General features: G+C 35.1%; 4 protein-coding genes across 5 annotated transcripts in view; 3 read left to right on the forward strand and 1 right to left on the reverse strand.

Moving 5' to 3' along the window:
• LOC117574147 (fatty acyl-CoA reductase wat) overlaps positions 1-10427 on the reverse strand; it is a 42707-nt gene extending 32280 nt beyond the window's left edge. The window contains exon 1 of the mRNA XM_034257824.2: positions 9995-10427. The gene's annotated coding sequence lies outside the window, so the exon portion shown is untranslated. The remainder of the gene's footprint in view (positions 1-9994) is intronic.
• On the forward strand, positions 549-16767 carry LOC117574149 (uncharacterized). Of its 2 annotated transcripts, none has more exons than XM_052007471.1 (4): positions 549-629; positions 15960-16128; positions 16194-16511; positions 16607-16767. In XM_052007471.1, exons 2-4 carry the CDS (start codon positions 16072-16074, stop codon positions 16757-16759), a joined length of 528 nt encoding a protein of 175 aa, XP_051863431.1. In that variant the 5' UTR covers positions 549-629; positions 15960-16071; the 3' UTR covers positions 16760-16767. The 2 variants fall into 2 exon arrangements, with proteins under 2 accessions (XP_051863431.1, XP_034113718.1); XM_034257827.2 differs by lacking the exon at positions 549-629 and adding an exon at positions 6085-6094.
• Positions 16768-17189: 422 nt separating this feature from the next.
• Positions 17190-17667, forward strand: LOC127566037 (uncharacterized). Its single transcript, XM_052007474.1, has 2 exons — positions 17190-17457; positions 17515-17667. Exons 1-2 carry the CDS (start codon positions 17257-17259, stop codon positions 17665-17667), a joined length of 354 nt encoding a protein of 117 aa, XP_051863434.1. The 5' UTR covers positions 17190-17256.
• A 2068-nt stretch (positions 17668-19735) lies between these two features.
• Positions 19736-20238, forward strand: LOC117574150 (uncharacterized). The gene is made up of 2 exons (XM_034257828.2): positions 19736-20035; positions 20086-20238. Exons 1-2 carry the CDS (start codon positions 19736-19738, stop codon positions 20236-20238), a joined length of 453 nt encoding a protein of 150 aa, XP_034113719.1.
• The last annotated feature ends 1935 nt before the right edge of the window (positions 20239-22173 follow it).

The raw sequence follows: 22173 nt of genomic DNA on the forward strand, positions 1-22173 counted from the left end.
TTCACTTTAATTTTATTAGAACACATTATTAAAAGAGTATTTTACCATCGTTATTATTCAGTCAGTCAATAGTCAAGCTTATTGTTTTTTGTGGCTTCTTTTGATTCGCTGCATTTTGGCCAGCGGCTTCTGGTTACACTCATAGCATTCGATTGACTTTATCTGCACAGTCCATGAGAGAGAGCTCTGAATGTTGCACCCGTAATAAATTTCATTTGATATGCTTGTTACGCTTGTTGTTGTTGTTGTTGTTGTTGCTGCTGCTGATCAAACACAAACATATAATTAAGCTGTCAGACCCTTTATTAGCTAAATAATAGTGCAAATTTGAAATATAGAATTAATTATTTGTAATTATTTTTAGACGGCAGCAGTTGGCAACCGAACAAGCTTTGAAATGTTATCACGTTTGGTGACGAAAAAATTTGAATTTGGGAGATTTCGAAATCTGGGACTGGGTCGCGATTGGTAATCAAAGCACAGGAAGAAAACTCGCACACACGTCTCAACATCAACCAAATGCTGCGTAATGCATAACAATAAAGTATCGAATAAATACGTTATGTTATATATGGAAAGCCCCTCGATCAGAGCACGTTTGCGTTGCGGAACCGTTAAGAATGACCTAGGTACCGTATTGAAGAAGAAGAAGCAGCACTTTATGTTTGGAAAGTCTCAAAAAAAAAAAAACGTATGTAGAAGGGCCTTAGATTTTAGTGGCAAGTTTTTGCTATGAGAGTTTTATGAGAACCTCACTCTGAAACCAACAACTAACACAGTGAGTGCAAACAACTTTTATTTTCACATGTATCTGTTAGATGCCACGTACAAATGTGTACGTGTGTTGTCGTGCGTTTTGATATTTTAAACAAATATTTAAAACAAATTACCAAAGCGCAAAAGAAGCACGCAAATGTGGAGAAGCAAAAGGAGGTAAAAACCGACAAAATAAAACTGAATGAAAACTGACAGTTGTCCAAGCAACGCACAGTGGGTGCTGTCAGTAAACCAACTTAAAAAGACAATTGAAGTCAGTTGTAAATGAAATACAGAGGCAATTATTAAAATAGAGCGAGAAGTGAAGCGAAAAATGTTATGAAAATGCTTAACGATCTGCAAAAGGAATGCAACGAAGAATGCGAGAAGCGAATGGTTGAAGAAAGAGTCGAAGAGTGAGAAATAGAATGCAAGAAGAGCTTCAAATAGAGAAGCGACAAAAGTAAACAGCAATTGCAGAAGAAAACTAAGTACGACTAAAAGTGAATTGAAGCAAGAAGCAAAGAAAGCACTTGAGGAAATATTTGTATACAAATATTTTAATAAAACTAAAAAGAAAAGAAAAGCGATCAAAGAACGAAGTAAACAAAAAAAAAACAAGCAAGAAAGCTGTAGCTTGAAAATTACGCTTGTTAGTCGATTTTATTGATTTGCTGGGGCGGGAGTGGGCGTGGCAAAAATTTGAAACAAACTTGATCTGCGTGCAAACATAAAAAATGTTGTCGAAAAAAAATTATAGCTCTATCTCTTGTTGTCTCTGAGATCTAGGTGTTCATACGGACGGACGGACAGACAGACGGACACACAGACGGACACACAGACGGACAGACGGACATGGCTAGATAGTCTCGGCTGTTGAAGCTGATCAAGAATATATATACTTTGTAGGGTCGGAGATGAATTCAAGAGCGCCTTAAATAAAAAAGATACAAAAGTGAACTGAAATGAGAAGCTAAGAATGTTATTTTAGTTCTATCTCTAGACCAAATTTGATACTGAAGTATTTGTGTACAACTACAATACAATTTAATAAAACTATCAATAAAAGAGAAGCAAGCAAAACCATACACAAAAGGAAAGAAGAAATAATGCATGTAGAGCCACACAAATGTGAACAATAAAAAGAGAAGTACTGAAGAAAGTAGTTTTATATAATTCTTGGCTCCAAATATGATTAAATTTAATCAAACTAGAAAGAAAGAAGCAAGAAGAAACTTGAAAAATAAGCAATTAAAGATTCAAAGAAAATTAATATTCTAATAGAAGCAAATCAAGTTTTTAAAAACAGCGAAGTTATTTTTGAATAAACAAGTTCAGAAAAGGGAAGCCAATAAAGCTGTAGAAAATGAAAGTAATTTATTAATAAATCAACAATGAAATGAAAAGTAAATAAAGCGGTAACAAAAAGACAAATAATTTCCTACTAAATAACGAATAAAAAAACAAGCAAATCAAGTTGTGCAAAAAATAATTTCCTAATAAATAAATCGAGACTAAAGAGTTAAATGAAAACTGTCAATCGAGTGACAAATGTTCGATAGTAAAATCGATAAATCTTATTCCAGAAAAAAAGCCTATTTCATTGATTATAGACTTTTAATAGCTAATGACCGCGACATGGAATTGACAATAAACCCGCTAAAAACTTGTTAAACCCGTCAATTAGCTGGCCAAATAATGTTGACTATTTTGTTGGCTTTGTCCCACTGTGACTGGTGGCATTGCTTTGATTTATTTACGAGCTGAAAGTTGGAAGCCACCATGGTGTTAGCTTTTAGTTAGTATCAGTGCTGCCACCAAATACATATACATATATGCATAGAGAGGCCCCAAACACATTCGTACTCGTAGTTGTTGTTGTAGTTTTGAGTGTGGTCACTGTGGCTAATATGCGCACACACAGGCACGCACGCCTTGTGGCTTAGAAATTTGGGGAAAAGAAACAAAGTTGTGTGTACTTTTTTTGGACAGTCGTAGAAGGGGGGGGGGGGGGGAAGCGAAGGGGGAGCGGCGACTGTTGCGCATAAATTGTGCAAACAAAGCGAGCCGAATTGACCGAAATGGTTGTGGGCTAAACACGAATGTTAAATGTGCTACAAGGTACTTGCTTTTGGGTATCCATGAGATACAAATAAGCTGCGACCGAAGAGAGTGAACGCTGGCTTGATGCGTCTCATCAGCAGCAGCAGCAGGCTGTGGAACCTGTCGCCTGCCACTTAAGTGACCAGCCTGCCAATCTGTCCGTCTGCCCGTCTGTCTGTCTGTCTGTCTGTCTATCAGTCAGTTGGCTTGTCGGCTTTTGGCCACATACAAATATTATGTCAAACCAGTTTCAAAGTACGTGTTGTTGCCGCTGCCCGCTGCTGCAATTGATTTGAAACTCTAAAAATTGCCATGGCGTAAAATTTTTGTTTGGTCTCGCGGTATTTATTGTGGTGCAACCAACATGATCTAACCAGCAGCAGCAGGTGAAGTCATGTCTACCCCTCTCCTTGCTCTTATTATATGCAATCACATTGCCAGTTTTGCTGCGTTCGTAACAAATCCGAAATAGGAAGACGGTTTTTTTTTCTCTTTGCTGTTTTCTGTTTTCCGGAAGTTTACCCGAAAAACCGGCTGTGCAAAAAAACACTCTGTTACAGTTTATACAATATACTTGTATTAAATTTCCATTATTTAAAAGATTTCATGTATCGATACAAAACGAAAAAAAAATAAAAGCGTGTGACAAAAAACAGATATGCAAACTGCATAAATGCTTCCTGAATCGAATTTAATTGTATTTGGTATGTCCATATGTGGAAGTCTGTGTGGAAGTCTCTCTGCAACTGCATCCGTATCTGTAATCTATATATACATATATATATACAATATCTGTAACTGTATCAGACGAGTTGTCCATCCATCTGTCAGACATGTCTGGTGTTTTGCATACTCCGCTCAACTCAACTTCACTTCATGATACACGTTGGGATGCAAAGCGACGTTGCGGCTTTCAGGTTTAATTGGCTGCGGAAATATTCCATGTGATTACTTAATGAGACCCAGCTCGTGTTTATTACGCGATGGTTCAGCGCGGTTCTCAACTAAAGTGCACAAAAGTTAAAAGGTTAACAAATTAAGCACGCAACATCAACAACAACTACTCCATCAGCCTACATTTATAACACAACAACAACAACAAAAAAAGAACGACAAAAAAAAAACAATTTATAGATAGAAGGGGGCGTGTTCATGTAGTTTATTATTCAATTATGCATTCATTAAGGTACATAATTATTAATTTAATTAAAGGTAACAACATTACTCGATTCGGTTTCCCTATTACTCATACTCCAACTGCAATCTCATCGCATTTTGTATCTGATGAACACAAAAGCATGTCTTTAATTAGCTACCTAAGGGCTACATACAAAAATTGTATCTACAACGTTTTAGTGTTTAACCATTTGACCTTAAACTGAAATGATGAATCACAGTTTAGCATACTTTAAAATGGTTCATTGGATTTATTAATTTTGAAGTGATTAACAAGAGGGAAAAGAAAAAAACCTTTTAAAAAATATTAAACAATTTATTTAACTAGGAAATGTAGAAAAAGTAGAATTTTAGAAATCTTAATTTTTGTAGCTAGGAAACGTAAATTGGAATACTTAAGCTAGCAAAATAGAAATAATTGTTGTACCTTTTTAGGAAATGAAAATAGGAAGTAATACTCGAATTATTTGTTTGTTAGGGAGAATCGAATGCTCGACTGACCTTAATCTACAATAGAGCTTAGCTCAATATTCTTAATACTAATTAGTATTCGTTAAACGCTATTAAAATAGATAAGGAAGGGAAGTAAAACAATGTGGTTAAAGACATATTCTTGCTTTGCTTGAAAATATGGTATATTTTGTATATTTTAGTATGTATGTAGTATATTATTTGGTATATATGGTATATATGTAGTATATTATTTGGTATAATAGCGCATTGTTTTGCTTTTAGAAAAAAATACTAGTCTTTATACAAATTTGAGTTGTACCTTTGAGAATATAGAAATAGGAAGTAAAGCTCGTTAACTTTATTTAATATTAGGCTTAATTGAATGCTCGACAGACCTTAATTTATAATAGAGCATAGCGCTTTATTCTAATTATAATTAGTATTCATTTAGTGCTCTTAAAATACAGGTAAAAACAGGGAAGTAAAACTATACACAAATACGTTAAAATAATTTGAGAAAACTTGCAATGCTTAAAGAGTTCACTAAAAATCAACTAATGAAAAATTAACTTTATAGAAGTATCTGATATTAATAAACAATAATCCTTTTTTATTTGGATTATTTATTATTATTAATAAAACAATGTTTCTTTTGAAATCTGTATTTAAATTATTTTCTATAATCATATAGAGACAGTGTCTCCTTACAAATCATAATTTGGATTATTCATTGTTATTTGCTAAAAATCAAATTAGATACAATTTTTCCTCTCAAATCATTATTTGAACTCTAAGTAAACCAATTCATGTTAAAATAGAAGGAGACAATATAAATACTACAATTAAATGGACAAAGTAAAAGTAAATAAAACTAAGCAAAACCGGCAATCTTCGTTTGAAAACTTTGCCAGCCAAACGACACAAATAACACCCTGAAATTGACATTTGGACAGCTGAGAGAAAGGCAAGCAGGAACTGTGAAAATTTGCAGAGAAGCCAGTTTACAAGCTAAAGCAGAAGCCGCGACCCACAATCAGCGGATTCGAAATTATTTAGCCAACTACTTGCATATCGCATTACCTTGAGGGGAAATGAAATGAATCTTCCAATTAAGTGTAAGCTGTTACTATCATTGTTTGTTGCTTTGTGGTGTAAAGAAGCTGCGATTAGTTGCGATTTAATTTGCTGTTAGGATGCCTTAAAAGGCATATTTAATTTACACAAAATAAGCTATATGATTGTCACTATCCATTTCTAAAAGAAATACCCAACATCGAATTAGTTTTCAATATAACTTTTATATTCAATACTTCTTGAATGTTTAGACAAAAGAAGTTTAGATTAAGTGTGACCATTAAAAAAAATGAAGGATTTTTAAAGCTAAATACGGTCACGTTTATTAAGCTAATTATGACAGTAATCTGGGCACACTTACAACATAAACCAACGAAAACTGTTTTGATCTTGCAGAAGATGAAATCAATTCTTTGGCTCACCTTGAGACTCGAGTCTCTGACTACTTTTAATGGCCCAAAAGACTCCTTAACTGCGATGTCGATGGATGGATGAGTACACGCATCTTAAAGCACATAACCTTTTTTGAGGGGTAAGTACAACGCGTTATCTAACGTTTGATGACCTGTAAATCTCGGTTTTATGTTCACGTTTTAGTCAAGGTTTCAGTGGCATCTTAGTCGTCGGGCATGTGGTAATGACCTAATTGCTTATGCTGGCCAAAATGTTTATGGGCAGATGCATAATTAAGAAGCCGTTATAGCCAGCCAGAGTAAGTGCTCATAGTTTTCGGCCAGATAAATGTGTGTGCGACACAATTCGAGTTGAGAAGCAGTTGAAGGGAAAACAGAAACCGAAACCGAAATGAAAATGAAATTTAACGCATTTAACCTTTTGAGGCATAAATAATTAAATTGGCCAACAAGTGGCCACAATGATACTAGCTGGCAAATTTGTGGCTGCCAATGTCGCACTTCTCTCAGTTGAAGTTGCTCTTTTCTTCAGCTCATTCAAGTGCATGATGCATGAGGCACAGTCTCAAGGTATTCAGGTGCATTTATTGCAATTAAACACTTGTTAATGCCAAATGCTGTTGGCCACAAGCAGCAACATCTGAAAAGAAGCCAGCTGAATAGAAGCTAGTTTCGAATATATGTGTGTGTGTGTTCGACAAATCGCTTAGAATTTCAATGGCGACCAGCAGTAAGCAGCAAGCATCGGCAGAGACCCCAAATAAAAGCCATGCGCTGACCTTGTCAATAGTTGCAACTGCTTCAACTGCAGCTACTTGCCACCGTTGTTGCCGTTGTTGTGGTTCAAGTGGTTTTCCTTGTGTTTGATTTTTCAATTTTTGCGAACAGAAAAGCTGGTCCACACAACAGCAGTCAGGCTGCAATTCAGCTATATAATTAAAGTGCCAAGAGAGTGTGTACAGTGTAAGAGCAAGCAAGATACAAATGTATCTTGTAGGTCGTGTGCAAATCGGCAAATCGCCAAACCAAAAAACCAAATGCTTTTGTGTTGTGCTGTGCTGTTGATTTAAACGTTAGCGCAATATTCGTACATTTATCGATTACAAATCAATTTCATACAATTGCGCATCTCACGTAGCGACCTCGACTTGAGTTTTGTTGCCACAGCGCACAAGCATTTTGGGGTCGTGCTTGCCCGTCTCAGAGCAGAGCAAAGCTGAGAGTGGAGAGTGAAGGGTAGAGAGAGGGTGGAGGCGCTTGCCAACTGTGTGCAACGCATTGCTGCCGGATTACACGATTAACGCCACTTGCATACAAATTGGCGCATTTCATTGCATGTGTATGTGTGTGTGCGTATATTTGTTACCTGCGCTATCCGTAAGATACAGATACACGCCTGCACTCGTTAGCGACTTGCCTGGCTGCCTGCTCGGCTGTCTGCTTGCCTTGCATACCTTCTCAATCCGTATCCGTATCTGTAGCTATTTTGCTATATATCCGTATCTCCAGACTCGAGACTGGAGACTCTCGCCATTTGGTTTCCTTTTGGACGCCGCTTGCAAATTGCATAAACAACGAAGCAAACGAAATGAAAACTGTGCGCAAGGTGCGAAATATAAATTACACCTCGATAAAAGCGCAAATGCAAATGCAGCTCAACATGCGACAATGCCAATGCCAACTCTTTACATGCATTCACATATATATATATCTTTATATATATATGCTATGTGCATGTGCTTAGCGAATTTCACTGTCAGCCGCAGCTTCCTGCAATCCTCCTCCTCGAAGCTGACATCGCTGGACGTGAACTCCATCCCAGACGGAGAGATGGAGATGGAGTTTTGGAGTAGTCCGTATCTTGACGTGACGACAGCATAAGTAAGCAGCGCATTCGCGGGATTTGTCAAATATTTGCGCTACGCTGCGCTCATTCATAAAACCTTAGCCCAAAAGCCTTGGCTTCAACCTCAACCTCCTCCTTCCATCAATATCTCTCACTCGCTCTCTTGCAGTTTTTACGCCTTTTCGCAAGGAAAAACAAACTTTTCAGACACTGTGCAAAGTTCGGCAAGTTTAATGCTGTTTGACTTTGATTCAATATTTGCATCGATTAAGTTTTTCAAGTTTTCGTACTTGGCTTCAAAAAATCTATCGCCGCCACTTGAAGCAAGAGCAACACAAACTATCAGCGTGACAGCGAAAAAATATGAGAAATATATATTTCTCAATACAGAGCTCAAGGCAATGGTAGCATAAATTTTTAAAAAGAATGCAGTTTATTGCTTTTTTTTTTAATCTATTTAAATATATCGGTCATTAGTGCGCAAATTCTATAGCAGTGCAGTTGCACAACATGGCGTATGATTAACTTGCCTGTCAAGCCAAAAACAATGCCTACACTTATTTGCTTTTTTTTTGGCTGTTCACTCGTTTAAAAGTTTGTTGCAAAACTTTCGGGGTAAAAATTAATTTCTGTTGATGTCTTGCATTGATATAAGTTTTGGCTTTGCGAAACTTACAATCTGTAATGAACATCGCTACTCTCTCTCTATATATCTATCTCTCTCTCTTTCTCGCATTTTATTAATAAAGCGTTAAGTGTCTCTCAACTGAAACTGAAACTGGCACGTGCTTAAGGCACTTGGCTTTAAGCCATTTATACTCTCAACTTGACACACCTCTCATTATTATATTTTTCGTATGCTGATTGAATGTAAACATTGTTATACGAATTTCTTGTATTTTTTTTCTGCCTAAGCTTTTGACAACCCAAGTGTAAAAGGATGGAGCTTTACAGAGCTAGAATAGGCAGCTTTGATTAACGTTAATTATCAATATTTACAAATGTACTTCTTCAGTTTTTCTAAAAACACATTTGAGATTCCAATGAAATTTCTCACAACAACGCTATTTATGTTTTTATACCCATTACCCATGAAGTATAAGGGTATTATAACTACAACTAATGTATAAAACAGGCAGAAGAAGACATTTTCGACCCTAAAAACGTAATTTTGAAACTAGAGTCTCGATTTTTTCTAACTTTAATACGAGTCTTAATTGCTTTGGCTGACAATATGGTATATTTTGCACTCTTTGGTATATTTTGAATGTAATACTATATAAATATACCAAATATAGCCTTTGGTATATTTGTAGTATTTTTGTGATATATTATTTTGGTATATTTTTACATTAATACCGCAATATAACTATAGGTTTTATCATTCCTGACTCTTACTTCGCTTGGCTGACAATTTGGTAAATTTTGCACTCTATGGAATATTTTTAATTTATATAATATATCAGTATACCAAATATATTTGGCTGAAAATCTGGTATTTTTTGCACTCTACGGTATATTTTGAATGTAGTCCTATATCAATTTACCAAATAAAGTCTTTGGTATATTTTTAGTATTTTTGTGGTATATTATTTTGGTATATTTTTACATTAATACCGCACTATAACTATAGTTTTTATCAATTCAGATTTATTCCTACACTTAGTTGCTTTGGCTGATAATTTGGTAGATTTTTCACTGTATGGTATATTTTTAATGTATCAATATACCAAATATATTTGTCTGACAATCTGGTATATTTCGTGATATATTGTTTATTTTGATTATTTTAGTATATTTGAGGTATATTAATTGACATATTTAAATATTAACACAGCACTGTTTTGCTTTTTTTCAAAATAAGTAGCAAGTATCTCACAGTCGAGCACACTCGAATGGACTCTTCTTACTTATTTTTATCTAATAGCAAAAGGATCATAGTGTTTTACAGAGTTAGAACCCAAGCAAATAAACAGCTTTGATTAACATTAATTATCGATATTTACAATTGTACTTCTTCAATTTTTCTAAGGCTCAAAGAAACACACTTGAAACTTCAAAGAAATCTCTCACATCAGCGCTATTTATGTTGTTTTTATCTTTCTTTTTTTTATGAATCATAAAGGTATTGGAAATGTAAGCTGGGTAAAACACACAAGCTTGGCTTACTCACGTATAACAAAAACTGTAGCTCGTTGTTGTCGGTTGCACAGTAGGTTTTGATCTGGCCAATTTAATTATATTGTTTACAAAATTTTTTGCCGATCAAGTGCTGTCGATTAGCCGCGTTTGAATCGGGAGTTGGAGTTGGAGTTGGAGCTGAAGTGCACTGCTCATGTATCCCAAATAGTATTCGCTGCAATTGGCTGCGCACTTTCGAAAGTTTTTCCACGTTTTTCACGCAGCGCGCGCTTCGAGTGTTGTCCGTGTGTTGCACAACAATCAGCTGCGAAACTTACTACAAATCGGAAAAATTGGTAAAAGCCAAAAGCAACTTGGAATGTTTTTTTCGCGCCAAACCGAACGAACCGGGCTTTTGGGTAATTAATATATTTATGGGGTACCAAGTGTTTGCAGCTAATTATTATATCATATATAGTGTAGTGTATCGTAGTGTATCGTTTGTGTACGCGTTCCAGAACCGCGTTGCCTGGCAGACGAAAACAGACTCAGCTCGAGTGCGGCTTGCAAAAACGACAACACCTGACAGCGGCCCAAAGCGGCCTGACCGCGGCTTCAGCAGCTGACGTCGCCGTCGACGCTGCTGCTGCGGCTTTGAAGTCCGTCGCAGTCGCAGTCTCTGCTGCGGTCGCTGCGCTTGTCTATGAAATAGGCGACGTAGGCGGCATAAGCCAAGCTTATAAAGCGTTCGCAGTTGGCGTCGCTGCTGACGTCAGCTGAGCTGTCAACGCCAGGCGTTGCTGTTACAACAACAAGCAACCAAATTGAGTGGCGTTGTCAATAGGCAACAGCAACAGCAACAGCAGCGGCAGCAAACGAAACTGTTAATTAATTACCTCAGCTAAAGTGCGACTGTTATACGGTACTTGACCAGCGCTTGATAGCCGCTGACCAAAGTGTAAAAAAGTCATCAAAAGTCAAGTCAAAATAAAGGACAAATAGCAGCAAGGTAGAAAAGAAAATAAACGATGATTTTTTCAACACTTTTTCAACTTTAACAATACAAATTTAAAGTTGAAATGCTAAAGAATAATGAATGAATGATGATGTTAAAGAAAGCACTCATTTTAGCAGCGCTTTATAAAAAAAATATGGAATCAACTAAAGTAAAAAAAAAATAAAAAGAATGTTTAGAAATATAATTCAAGAAATTAAAAAAAATGAAGAAATACTTTCAGTCAAAATAAAAGCAAAACAATGATTTAAAAATATACCACATTAATTTACCGCAAAATGTTGAAAATATACCAAAAGTCATATTTGGTATATAGATGTAGTATTATATTCAAAATATACCATAGAGTGAAAATATACCAGATAATCAAACAAATATATTTGGTATATTGATATATTAGTACATTTAAAATATACCATAGAGAGTAAAAATATACCACGTGATATATTGATATATTACTACATTTAAAATATACCATAGAGAGCAAAAATATACCATATTTGATATATTTATATATTACTACTTTTAAAATATACCATAGAGAGCAAAAATATACCATATTTGATATATTGATATATTACTACTTTTAAAATATACCATATTTGATTTATTACTACATTTAAAATATACCATAGAAAGTAAAAAAATTGTAGTATCAGTCAAATATATGTATTGGGTATATTGATATAGTAGTACTCAAAATTTACAATAGAGTGTAAAATATACCAGATTGTCAGCCAAAGCCAGTAATAAGTAAGGAATCATCAAAAGTATAGTTATTTATATTTATTTTGCTGTTATCTAAATAAAATAAAATTAATTGCTTAAAACTTCTTGAACTTCAACAATGAAAAAAAGATTAAATTTAGCAACTATTTTAGCAACTATTTAGTATAGAGGCAACTAAAATAAAGCAACTCCAGCAATGAAATCTATGTTTACATGTATAATTAAGCAACTCTTTAAAAAATATAGCGCAAACTAAGAAAAAGAATAAAAAAAACCCCCTGCCAAGGAATCTATTTTTAGATTTATACTAATAGAAATTGCTGGCAGTAAAAATACTTTGAATAATAAATAATTACATTACAACTAAAAAGGCCTATAAGAAATTATATGGAAAAATTGTTAAATCAATTGTGACTAGCACAATAAAATTTAAGTGTGTAAATTCAACTAACATATATAAATATTATATACAACGTAATCAATTCCGTCCGTCCGTCCGTCTGTCTGTCCGTTCGTTTAGACACGCTGATCTCCGAAGTGAAAACAGTTAGAGCTGCCAATTTAGCTGTCAATGTTCTTACTAAGTAGAACATAGATTATGTTTGTTTTACAATTTAACTGTGGCCATTAACACCTTGGTAAATCGATTTTAACATTGTAAGGTTGGACTATAAAAATGTTTAACGAGTTACTTAAAGTTGTCTTGCTTGTTGCTTCAATCCTGCAGTCTTTAAGTCAATTACAGATTGAAAGTAATTGCAGACAGCCTCAGCGAGTTCGATTGCAATTGAATCATCAGTTCGATTTCGAGTTCGAGTTGCCGTCCAGAGAATATGGCCACACATCCGTCAGCAAACTGGATGCTACTTTGTATGCCTTGCATTGTGCGAAACCGAAACGTCGTCGTTTGGCGTTGTTCGCTCATAAATTTAGCAGGTTTCTTGTTGTTTCGCTTCTTTTTTTACTGTTTGGTTGTGTTGTGTGTAATTTTCCTTTATTTTCTTTCCACTGCGATTGCGATGCGATGCGTTGCGAATCGCTTTTTTTGTGTGTCTCTGTGTGTGTGTTGCTAGAGAGACACGAATATTCTCCAGGGGGGGGGTTCTACAACAGACATTGATTCTGAGTACACTCACTCTTAAAGCCTTAATCGCGTCGCTGCAATCAATCACGTAATTGCCAGCGTGTTTGTTACGCCGTTTGCATCTGTATCTTGTCATTGTATCTTTTCACACACAACAAAAGCGCACAAATCTATTAACTGAGATACACATGTATTGTATGTATGAGACGCTCTCTGAAATAAATGACAAACAAAAGACGCATTAATTAAATTTTGTATATATTCTTGCTGCTGTTGTTGTCAATGTCTCCGGTCATTGCTGTTGTTGTATTTTAATGATGCTTTTATATCGAATTATTCGCTTATATCAATTCTGCATGTGCCACGTGCAGTACCACATTGAACTGCTTAACTACTTGCCACACACACACACACACTCGCATTTCACAATTGGTTGTAACATTAAATTGTAACACATTACTCATACGTCATGTGGTCGCTAGGCTGGAGACTTGAACCTCAAGTGATGCGTAACTAATTGCCATTGTTTCACGCATCAACTTAAGATCGAAGACGTCAGCTTTGTGAGGGATGGAAAGAAGGGAAGAGAGAGAGAGACAGAGAGATGAATGGGAATGAAGAATGAGAGAATTATGTTTACATCTTCAATCTAGAACATTTTAGTAAGAACAAATAAAGATTTATATTTATTAAATTAGTTAATAGGAATAGTAATAACAAATCAAGATTTATATTAATTGCTTTATTAAATTAGTTAAGCGGAAGCGCCTCTGTTATTTGAATTCAATTAAATGTACATCTTTCATCAAGAAACTGTTATATGCCCTGCCTGACAGTGATAAATTAAAATCAAAACACAATTAGGAAATACCTGAGATCGATAATACACATTCTGAAGTGGAGCAACGCTGTCCCTCTTGCATATAACTAGCTTCATTTTTGATACGAAGTGCCACCCAAATTGCCAAGATGTTGATAGACGTAGACGGGGCGACTATTATCAGCAATTATGATGAATAATGTTAAGTATTGGTTTCGACAAGTCATCATGCCTTTGGAATACCAAGTTCGGCGCAAAAGTAAATAAACAAACAAACGAGCTAAGAGGCAGACAGACAGACAAACGGACAGAGATAGAAATCAGACAGAAAGATAGACAAGCAGACAGAGTAACATATAAAAAGTCAAAGTCTGAATTAGCAACATTTCGGTGAGTTACTCGTTGTCGTCGTAGTTGGAGTTCTCGTAATTGGCATTGCGGATTTTGTACGCAAATACGCAAAGAGACAGAGACACGAGACAGAATACACGGATACAGATGCAAGATGCGAATATAGATACAGATAGTGAGATACATTTAGCTACGATGGAGTGTGTGTGTGTAGTCTGCTTGTCACTGCATAATTATCACCGGCTCTTAACGATGCCAGAGGATGAGGATGAGGATGAGGATGAGGATGAGGGGTCAATACAGCGTAGAACGCATTGGCGTGATTTAACATCGACGCCTGTGTCAAGCTGGCTGATTTATTTTATGACTCAACACATGAGCCGTATGGCGTACGACTTTAATTCCCTCCATATAAAAATACCTGTCATGATAGAATGGCAAAAATTACCAACACTTGGCCACATTCTATAGCTGTGTGTGTCTGTGTGTGTGTGTACATACCGAAAAATCCATTGAAATTCAGAGCGAGAGTTCAGCATTGGCCACAGCTACAAATCGCGCGCAAACAACTCGACTGCATTTCGCATCGCATTGAATCGCATCGCATCGCATCGCGTTGCCATCTTTCACTAGGGGCTCAGAGAGAGAGAGACCCGGAGCTAAGCTTAGTCGATATGCCTTCCTGGCCAAAAGGGAGCGGAACACAGGCAGCGAACCAATAAAGTCCCAAATGCGATTTTTCTAAATGCATTCGAGTGTTTTATTTATTGAACTGCTTGCGTGTGTGTGTTTGAGTGTGGGGCGTAAATATCGCGATAACTATTCATTTTCGCAAGTAAACAAATGTATTTCAAGTGCAATTAAGCGGCCACAAGTTGATTACCCAAAACAACTTAACATGGAATTTAATTCAAAACTTAAGTTTCCACTCTAGAAACTCTCCGGAGTCATCGTCGCATAATCACATTTGTATGCCGTGAGGCTGAAGCTCACATAAATTACGAGCACAATATATGTCTTAGTTTTAGGGGAATTTCCTGGATGCAAGTATAGAATACTTAATTTCGCATCGCATCGGAAATACGTCTCTCGGTAGTTCGGTAACAAGTTTGACCTTTCCACTTGCAAATAAATTGTGTACGACGCGCATATTAGAAAAGCGTGTAAAATATGTTTACTTTCATATTCCCTAATATAATATAAAAAAAAAGGTAAAAACACATCAAGCAAGCTGTGCAAACAGCGTGTTCGTACTTGATTGTGTAAAGAGAAAAACCTCTTTAAATGCCCTTGAAACGCAACTGAAGTGTGCACTTCTCTTACATGTATTTATTTGAGTTGTGAGCAGGATGTGCATACTACTAATTGCTACCTTATAGAGTAAGTATTTGCTTAGCCATTTTCAAAGGAAATTCTTTTCTGTGCCGAGACAAGAAATCATCTCGCGTGTGTCAATGAATAATTGATGTTTTAACGCTTTGTGACCGCGCGGCTCATTAAAATATTATTATTATTATTATTGTTCTTTTTTGAGTGTATTGCTCAAACAAAAGGTCAACTAGTTAGTGCAGTTAAAAGATGCTTCCTCAAAACCATTAAAATAACGCTTTCAAGTTGAAAATAGAACTGGCTTACGTTATGCTTGAATGCAAATTGTTAGCTTAATTATGAATTATGACTTGTGAAAATACTTTTGGCTATTGCTGAGAAGGGCAATGTGATTGAAAAAGTGTAGCATACTTTTAGATGCAACGATAATTCGCTGGTCTAACAAAATTAACAAAATTAAAGCATACTTTTAGGTGCAAAGATATTTTGCTTAGAAGGGCATCTCTAGCAAAAAATAAAGCATATTTTTAGGTGCCAATTCGCTTGCCTTACAACTCATGTCGATGTCGAGATGTAATCTACATTTACTTTGTGTTTATGTTTGTCAATTTAATTAGAAGCTGTCTGTGGTGATTATAAAAACATTATATAAACATCTAGCTAATGGCTTTTAACCAATTTAATTGCAGTTCATTGAAAAATAATTACCGTAAACACATGAAGTTAATCGAATTGTGTTGACCAAATGCAAACCACAAACAACTCTAAGCCCAATCGAGCGCAGCTCCTGGAGATGGAAAGATGACAGCTCGCCTGTCAATTTCAATTTTACTGTTGCTTCAGTTGCAGTTGCAATGTGTATGAAACGAGTTGCAAATCGAAGACAACTTAAATAACAATTTTCGGTTTCGGTTTATTTGCAGAGTGCGACTGTCTTTAAATTGACAAATGCCGTGTGCGAGTCGTTCAACAAATCGTGGGTGGAGTTCGAGCTGTGTCGCCTTAGAGCTGTGAGCCGCCACAAGGTCTACCTCAATCTAAATGTCACTCTGCATCAGCCAATTAATGATATACACATTAAGGGGCAGCTGATGAAGAAAGAGAATGGCTATAAGCCCTGGCTCTACAGTGTATCCTTTAATGGTTGTCAGTTTATTCGTCGCCGAAACAATCCGCTCATTAAACTCGTCTGGGATCTCTTTAAGGAATATTCAACCCTCAACCACACCTGTCCCTATGTGGTAAGTACTTTGTGTGCTCAACACACACAAACACATAGAGAGCATACTTAATTGCATAACTAATTGTTCATTTGTTTGACGTTGTCACATAATAGGGACAGCAATTGATAAAAGATTTTTACCTCAGAAGTGAGAAGCTTCCCACTCCAATACCCACAGGTGAATATTTGGTGCAACTGACTTGGATAATCAACAAGAAGCCAATAGCTGCAACTAATTTTTATTTCATGTTCGTGGAGGATCTCTAAGAAAATAAAGATAATAATTTACATAACAAAAACTGACTTTAAAGTATTGTTAAATTCAACTAAAATTCAAACTATTCTCTTGATACAATCTACTCTTTTATAATATATTTTGAGAATTCATATATTTTTCCATGCACAATTTAAAGAATTAATTGCATATCATTTGTCATTATGAATTAAAATATATGTACAATTTTAAATCAATGATTGTGATTTATAGATTTGCAAATTTCATAGTTTTCAATTTGTCATTCACAATTGAAGCAATGGGAAGTCAAGTCAAAGCTTTGATACCTTTGTTGTCGCTTCTGTTAGGTCTAAGTCATAGCGTAAGGAAGTCAAAGATTATATATGTTTTCAATTAATTTATATATTTCCAGACTGGAGTTGTCTTTAAAATGACGAACGCTGTTTGCGAGTCACACAACAAATCTTGGGTGATAATCGAAACCTGTCGATTGCACGCATTGCAAAGGAATAAAACTATTCTGAATCTAATGGTCAATATTTTATATCCCACAAATTCTATTTCAATGCGAATGCAAGTCATGAAAAAGGCTAATGGATATAAGCCTTGGCTCTTTGACATAACATTTGATGCTTGCAAATTCATGAAGAATAAATCGAACAAAGCCGTTAAAGTTGTATTCGATCTATTCAAGGACTTTTCAACTGTCAACCACTCGTGTCCTTATGTGGTAAGTCATGGATCACTTAGACCTTCATTTATTTCAAATTTCTTTCACTTTCTTTAGGGCAGAAATGGTCTAGTGGGTTTTTATCCAGCACCCGAAAAGCTTAAACTTCCGCTGCCAACTGGCGATTACCTCATATTAATATCGTGGAAATTTTATAATAGACTTCAATACGTAACAAATGTTTACTTTACCTTTGTAGAGGATTATTAAATTGCAAATCGACGAATGACATGTAAAGGTGTTTTTATCACTAATAATTAATATGTCACCACATTGATAATTAAGGCAAATACAACTACTTAAGCGTAAAAGGTATAACATCATTTAAAATACATGCTTTATAGATACGCATTAAAAGGAGATTTGCAAAATTAATTGCTTATCATTAGAAGTAATAATTCAAATCAATCCGACCCTATAAAGTATATATATTCTTGATCAGCGTCAACAGCCGAGACCATCTAGCCATGTCCGTCTGTCCGTCTGTCCGTATGAAACACTGGATCACAGAGAATATAAGAGATAGAGCTATATTTTTTTTTCGACAGCATTTGTTATGTTTGCACGCAGATCAAGTTGGTTTCAAATTTTTGCCACGCCCACTTCCGCTCCCGCAAATCGAAAAAAATCGAATAACAAGCGGAGTTGCGAAAAAAGGTATACAATAACTACTATAGTAGTTATGATTTCTAAAAATTTGGTTGCGATCAGATAGAAATTGTCGAATTTATTAAAGAAATACTTTTGTATGGGCAAAAACTAGGGGTCTTAGTTGCTTTGGCTGACAATCTGGTATATTGTGCCGTCTATGGTATATTTTGAAAGCGGTGTTATATCGATATACCAAATATACCATTTGGTATATTTTTAGTATTTTTGCATTTATATAATTTATATAACCGTTTTCTTATCTATTATTTTGCCATGCACAATTTAAAGAATTAATTGCACATCATTTGTCATTAAGAATTAAAATATATGTGCAATTTTAAATCAATTATTTATTTTATTTATAGATTTGCAAATTTCATAGATTTTAATTTGTCATTCACAATTGAGGCAATGGGAATCAAAGTCACAGCTTTGATACCTTTGCTGTCGCTTCTGATAGGTCTAAGTCATAGCGTAAGAAAGTCCAAAGATTATATATTTTGTAAATAAATTTATATATTTCCAGACTGTTCAACGGATATAAGCCTTGGATTTTTGATACTTTTTTCGATGCTTGCAAGTTTATGAAGGACAAATCGAACAAAGCGGTTCAAGTCATATTCGATCTTATTAAAGAATATACGAGTATTAGCCATCCATGTCCATATGTGGTAAGTAATGAATCGTTTTCAAATATGTCGTTTAATACATTTCATATAGGGCCAACAATATCTTCGAGATTTCTACCCGGCTTTAGAAAAGTTTAGACTTCCTCTGCCGACTGGCGAATATCTTCTTTTGATGACCTGGATAGAATAGAATTCAACTAAAAACAAATGTTTACTTTACATTTGTGGAGGATTTCTATATTTTAAATATCAATGGAATTTCATGATTATCGTTAATTGTTCATTTGATTGACGTTGTCACATAATAGGGACAGCAGATGATACAAGATTTTTATTTCAGAAGTGAGAAGCTTCCCACTCCAATACCCACAGGTGAATATTTGGTGCAACTAACTTGGATAATCAACAAGAAGCCAATAGCTGTAACTAATTTTTATTTCACTTTCGTGGAGGATCTGTGAAACAAACTAAGATTATAAAATTACTGTTAAATTCTACCTAAATTCAAGACAACTCTATTGATATTATTTAATATTTAATTTAATTCATTATCTATTATTTCGTCACGCACAATTTGAACATTTAATTGCACACAGTACTCTCAGCTTTTCTCCAATAACTCTCCACAACTCTTCACAACAGAGCTGAGCTTTTTTAAAGGGCTTGGCGGTCACTGATCGAAATGACAACAGCATCTCATTAATTTCGACTAATTACTTTTTGAGAGTGATCAATTTATTAACTCTCCGTTTCGTCAATAAAGTTATATTAAAATCGAATTATTGCGCTAAGTGTGTGTGTTTTTTTTTCTTTATATTGTGAAAAAAGAAAACATTTATTTTGATTTGTCATTTACAATTGAAGCAATGGGAAGACAAGTCACAGCTTTTATACTTTTACTGTCACTTCTGATGGTTATAGGTCTTAGCGTAAGGAAGTCATACATTATATATGTTTTACTATAATTTATTTACTTGCAGCATGGAGTTGTCTTTAAAATGACGAACGCTGTTTGCGAGTCCCACAACAAATCCTGGGTTATAATCGAGACTTGTCGACTTCGGGCCTTGCAGCGTAATAAGACGATACTCAATCTTTATTTAAATGTTTTGCATCCTACGAATTCGGTTTCGATACGCATGCAAATCCAAAAGAAGTTCAACGGATATAAGCCTTGGATTGTTGATTTAACATTTGACGCTTGCAAGTTTATGAAGGACAAATCCAATAAAGCAGTTAAAGTTGTATTCGATCTTATTAATGGATATACGAGTCTTAACCATCCATGTCCCTATGTGGTAAGTGATAAATCATTTGTAATTGAAACAATTTAACAAAGTTATTTTAGGGCCAACAATATCTTAGAGGTTTCTACCCGGCCATCGAAAAGTTTAGACTTCCGCTGCCCACTGGCGATTATGTGCTATTATTGACCTGGAAGTTCTACAATAGACTTCAATTAGAAACAAATATTTACTTTACATTTGTGGAGGATTTCTAAATTTGTAAATTTCAATGGAATTTCATGAAAGTGTCAGCACATGTCAATTAGAGCACAAATATAACTACTTAAGAGCAAAAGTTATAGCATCACAAATAAACACTAAAAGTTAATAACTGATTAAAATCTCATTTTTATACCCGCTACCCATAGGGTAAAAGGGTATTATAACTTTGTGCCGGCAAGGTAGAACGAGGCATTTTCGACCCTATAAAGTATATATATTCTTGATCAGCGTCAACAGCCGAGACGATATAGCCATGTCCGTCTGTCCGTCTGTCCGTCCGTCCGTATGAAACACTGGATCTCAGAGACTATAAGAGATAGAGCTATAATTTTTCGACAGCATTTGTTATGTTTGCACGCACATCAAGTTTGTTTTAAATTTTTGCCACGCCCACTTCCGCCCCCGCAAATCAAAAAAATCGAATAACAAGCGTAATTGTAAAACTAGAATTGTGAATTTTGGTATATACAATAATAACTATAGTATTTATGACTCCTGAACATTTGGTTGCGATCAGATAACTAATTGTCGAAGTTATTAAGGAAATACTTTTGTATGGGCAAAAACGCCTACTTACTAGGGGTCTAAGTTGCTTTGGCCGACAATTTGGTATATTGTGCCGTCTACGGTATATTTTGAATGCGGTACTATATCGATATACCAAATATACCGTTTGGTATATTTTAGTATTTTTAGTATATTTTAATAATAATACCCCAAAATATATTTTTAGTATTTTTGTAGTATAATTGGTATGTTTTGAGAATAATACCGCAAAATGGGTAGCGGGTATCTCACAGTCGAGCACACTCGACTGTAGCTTTCTTACTTGTTGATACCACATTCGATGCTTGCAAGTTTATGAAGGACAATTCGAACAAAGCAGTTGAAGTTTTATTCGATCTTATTAAAGAATATACGAGTATTGACCATCCATTTCCCTATGTGGTAAGTGATGAATCATTTACAAATGTGTCGTTTAATACATTTTTTATAGGGACAACAATTTCTTAGAGGTTTCTACCCGGCCATCGATAAGTTCAAACTTCCGCTGCCAACTGGCGATTATCTTCTCTTGATGACCTGGAAGTTCTACAATAGAATTCAATTAGAAACTAATTATATTTTTGGAGGATGGAGTTTTATGAAGAATTATTAAAGTTATTCAATATGAGAGATCAAAAATATAAATACTTAAGCGTAAATGTTATAAAATCGTAAATAAACATTAAAAGCAGATTACACTAGAATTTGCAGAATTAATTACTGATTGAAATTACATTTTTTCAATAATTTTAGTTTAAAATGAGAATTTAATAGATTTGAGTAAATCATTTCCAATCGAAGCTTTACTTTGGATAGACGCAATGAAATACATAATCTCTGTTTTTGTATTTTTGCTGCCGCTTCTGTTTGTCGTAAGAAGATCCAGAAAGTAGAATTTATAGTTTTAAAATTAATATATACTTTCAGAATGGAGTTGTCTTTAAAATGACGAACGCTGTTTGTGAGTCCCGCAACAAATCTTGGGTGATTGTCGAGACTTGTCGATTGCACGCATTGCAAAGGAATAAAACTGTTCTCAATCTAATGGTTAATATTTTACATCCCACCGATTCTGTTTCGTCGCGAATGCAAGTCATGAAAAAGGCAAATGGATATAAGCCTTGGGTCTTTGACATAACATTTGATGCTTGCAAATTTATGAGAGACAAATCAAACAAAGCCGCTAACGTTGTATTCGATCTCTTCAAGGACTTTTCAACTATCAACCACTCGTGTCCTTATTCGGTAAGTCATGGATCACTTAGTGCGTCACTTATATCAAATTTATTATACTTTCTTTAGGGTAGAAATGGTCTAATGGGCTTTTATCCAGCAGCCGATAAACTTCGACTTCCGCTGCCAACTGGCGATTACCTCATTTT

The sequence above is a fragment of the Drosophila albomicans genome, chromosome 2R (genome assembly GCF_009650485.2).
Source record: "Drosophila albomicans strain 15112-1751.03 chromosome 2R, ASM965048v2, whole genome shotgun sequence".
Classification (NCBI taxonomy): Eukaryota; Metazoa; Arthropoda; class Insecta; order Diptera; family Drosophilidae; genus Drosophila; species Drosophila albomicans.

Excerpts from the sequence above, each read along its gene's own strand:
- LOC117574150 (XM_034257828.2), top strand. The coding sequence starts at position 19,736 with ATGACGAACGCTGTTTGCGAGTCCCACAACAAATCCTGGGTTATAATC. Across the intron at positions 20,036-20,085 it reads ACCATCCATGTCCCTATGTG|GGCCAACAATATCTTAGAGG; the intron begins GTAAGTGATAAA and ends AAGTTATTTTAG.
- LOC127566037 (XM_052007474.1), top strand. The coding sequence starts at position 17,257 with ATGGTCAATATTTTATATCCCACAAATTCTATTTCAATGCGAATGCAA. Across the intron at positions 17,458-17,514 it reads ACCACTCGTGTCCTTATGTG|GGCAGAAATGGTCTAGTGGG; the intron begins GTAAGTCATGGA and ends CACTTTCTTTAG.
- LOC117574149 (XM_052007471.1), top strand. The coding sequence starts at position 16,072 with ATGACAGCTCGCCTGTCAATTTCAATTTTACTGTTGCTTCAGTTGCAG. Across the intron at positions 16,129-16,193 it reads TTCAGTTGCAGTTGCAATGT|AGTGCGACTGTCTTTAAATT; the intron begins GTATGAAACGAG and ends GTTTATTTGCAG. Across the intron at positions 16,512-16,606 it reads ACCACACCTGTCCCTATGTG|GGACAGCAATTGATAAAAGA; the intron begins GTAAGTACTTTG and ends GTCACATAATAG.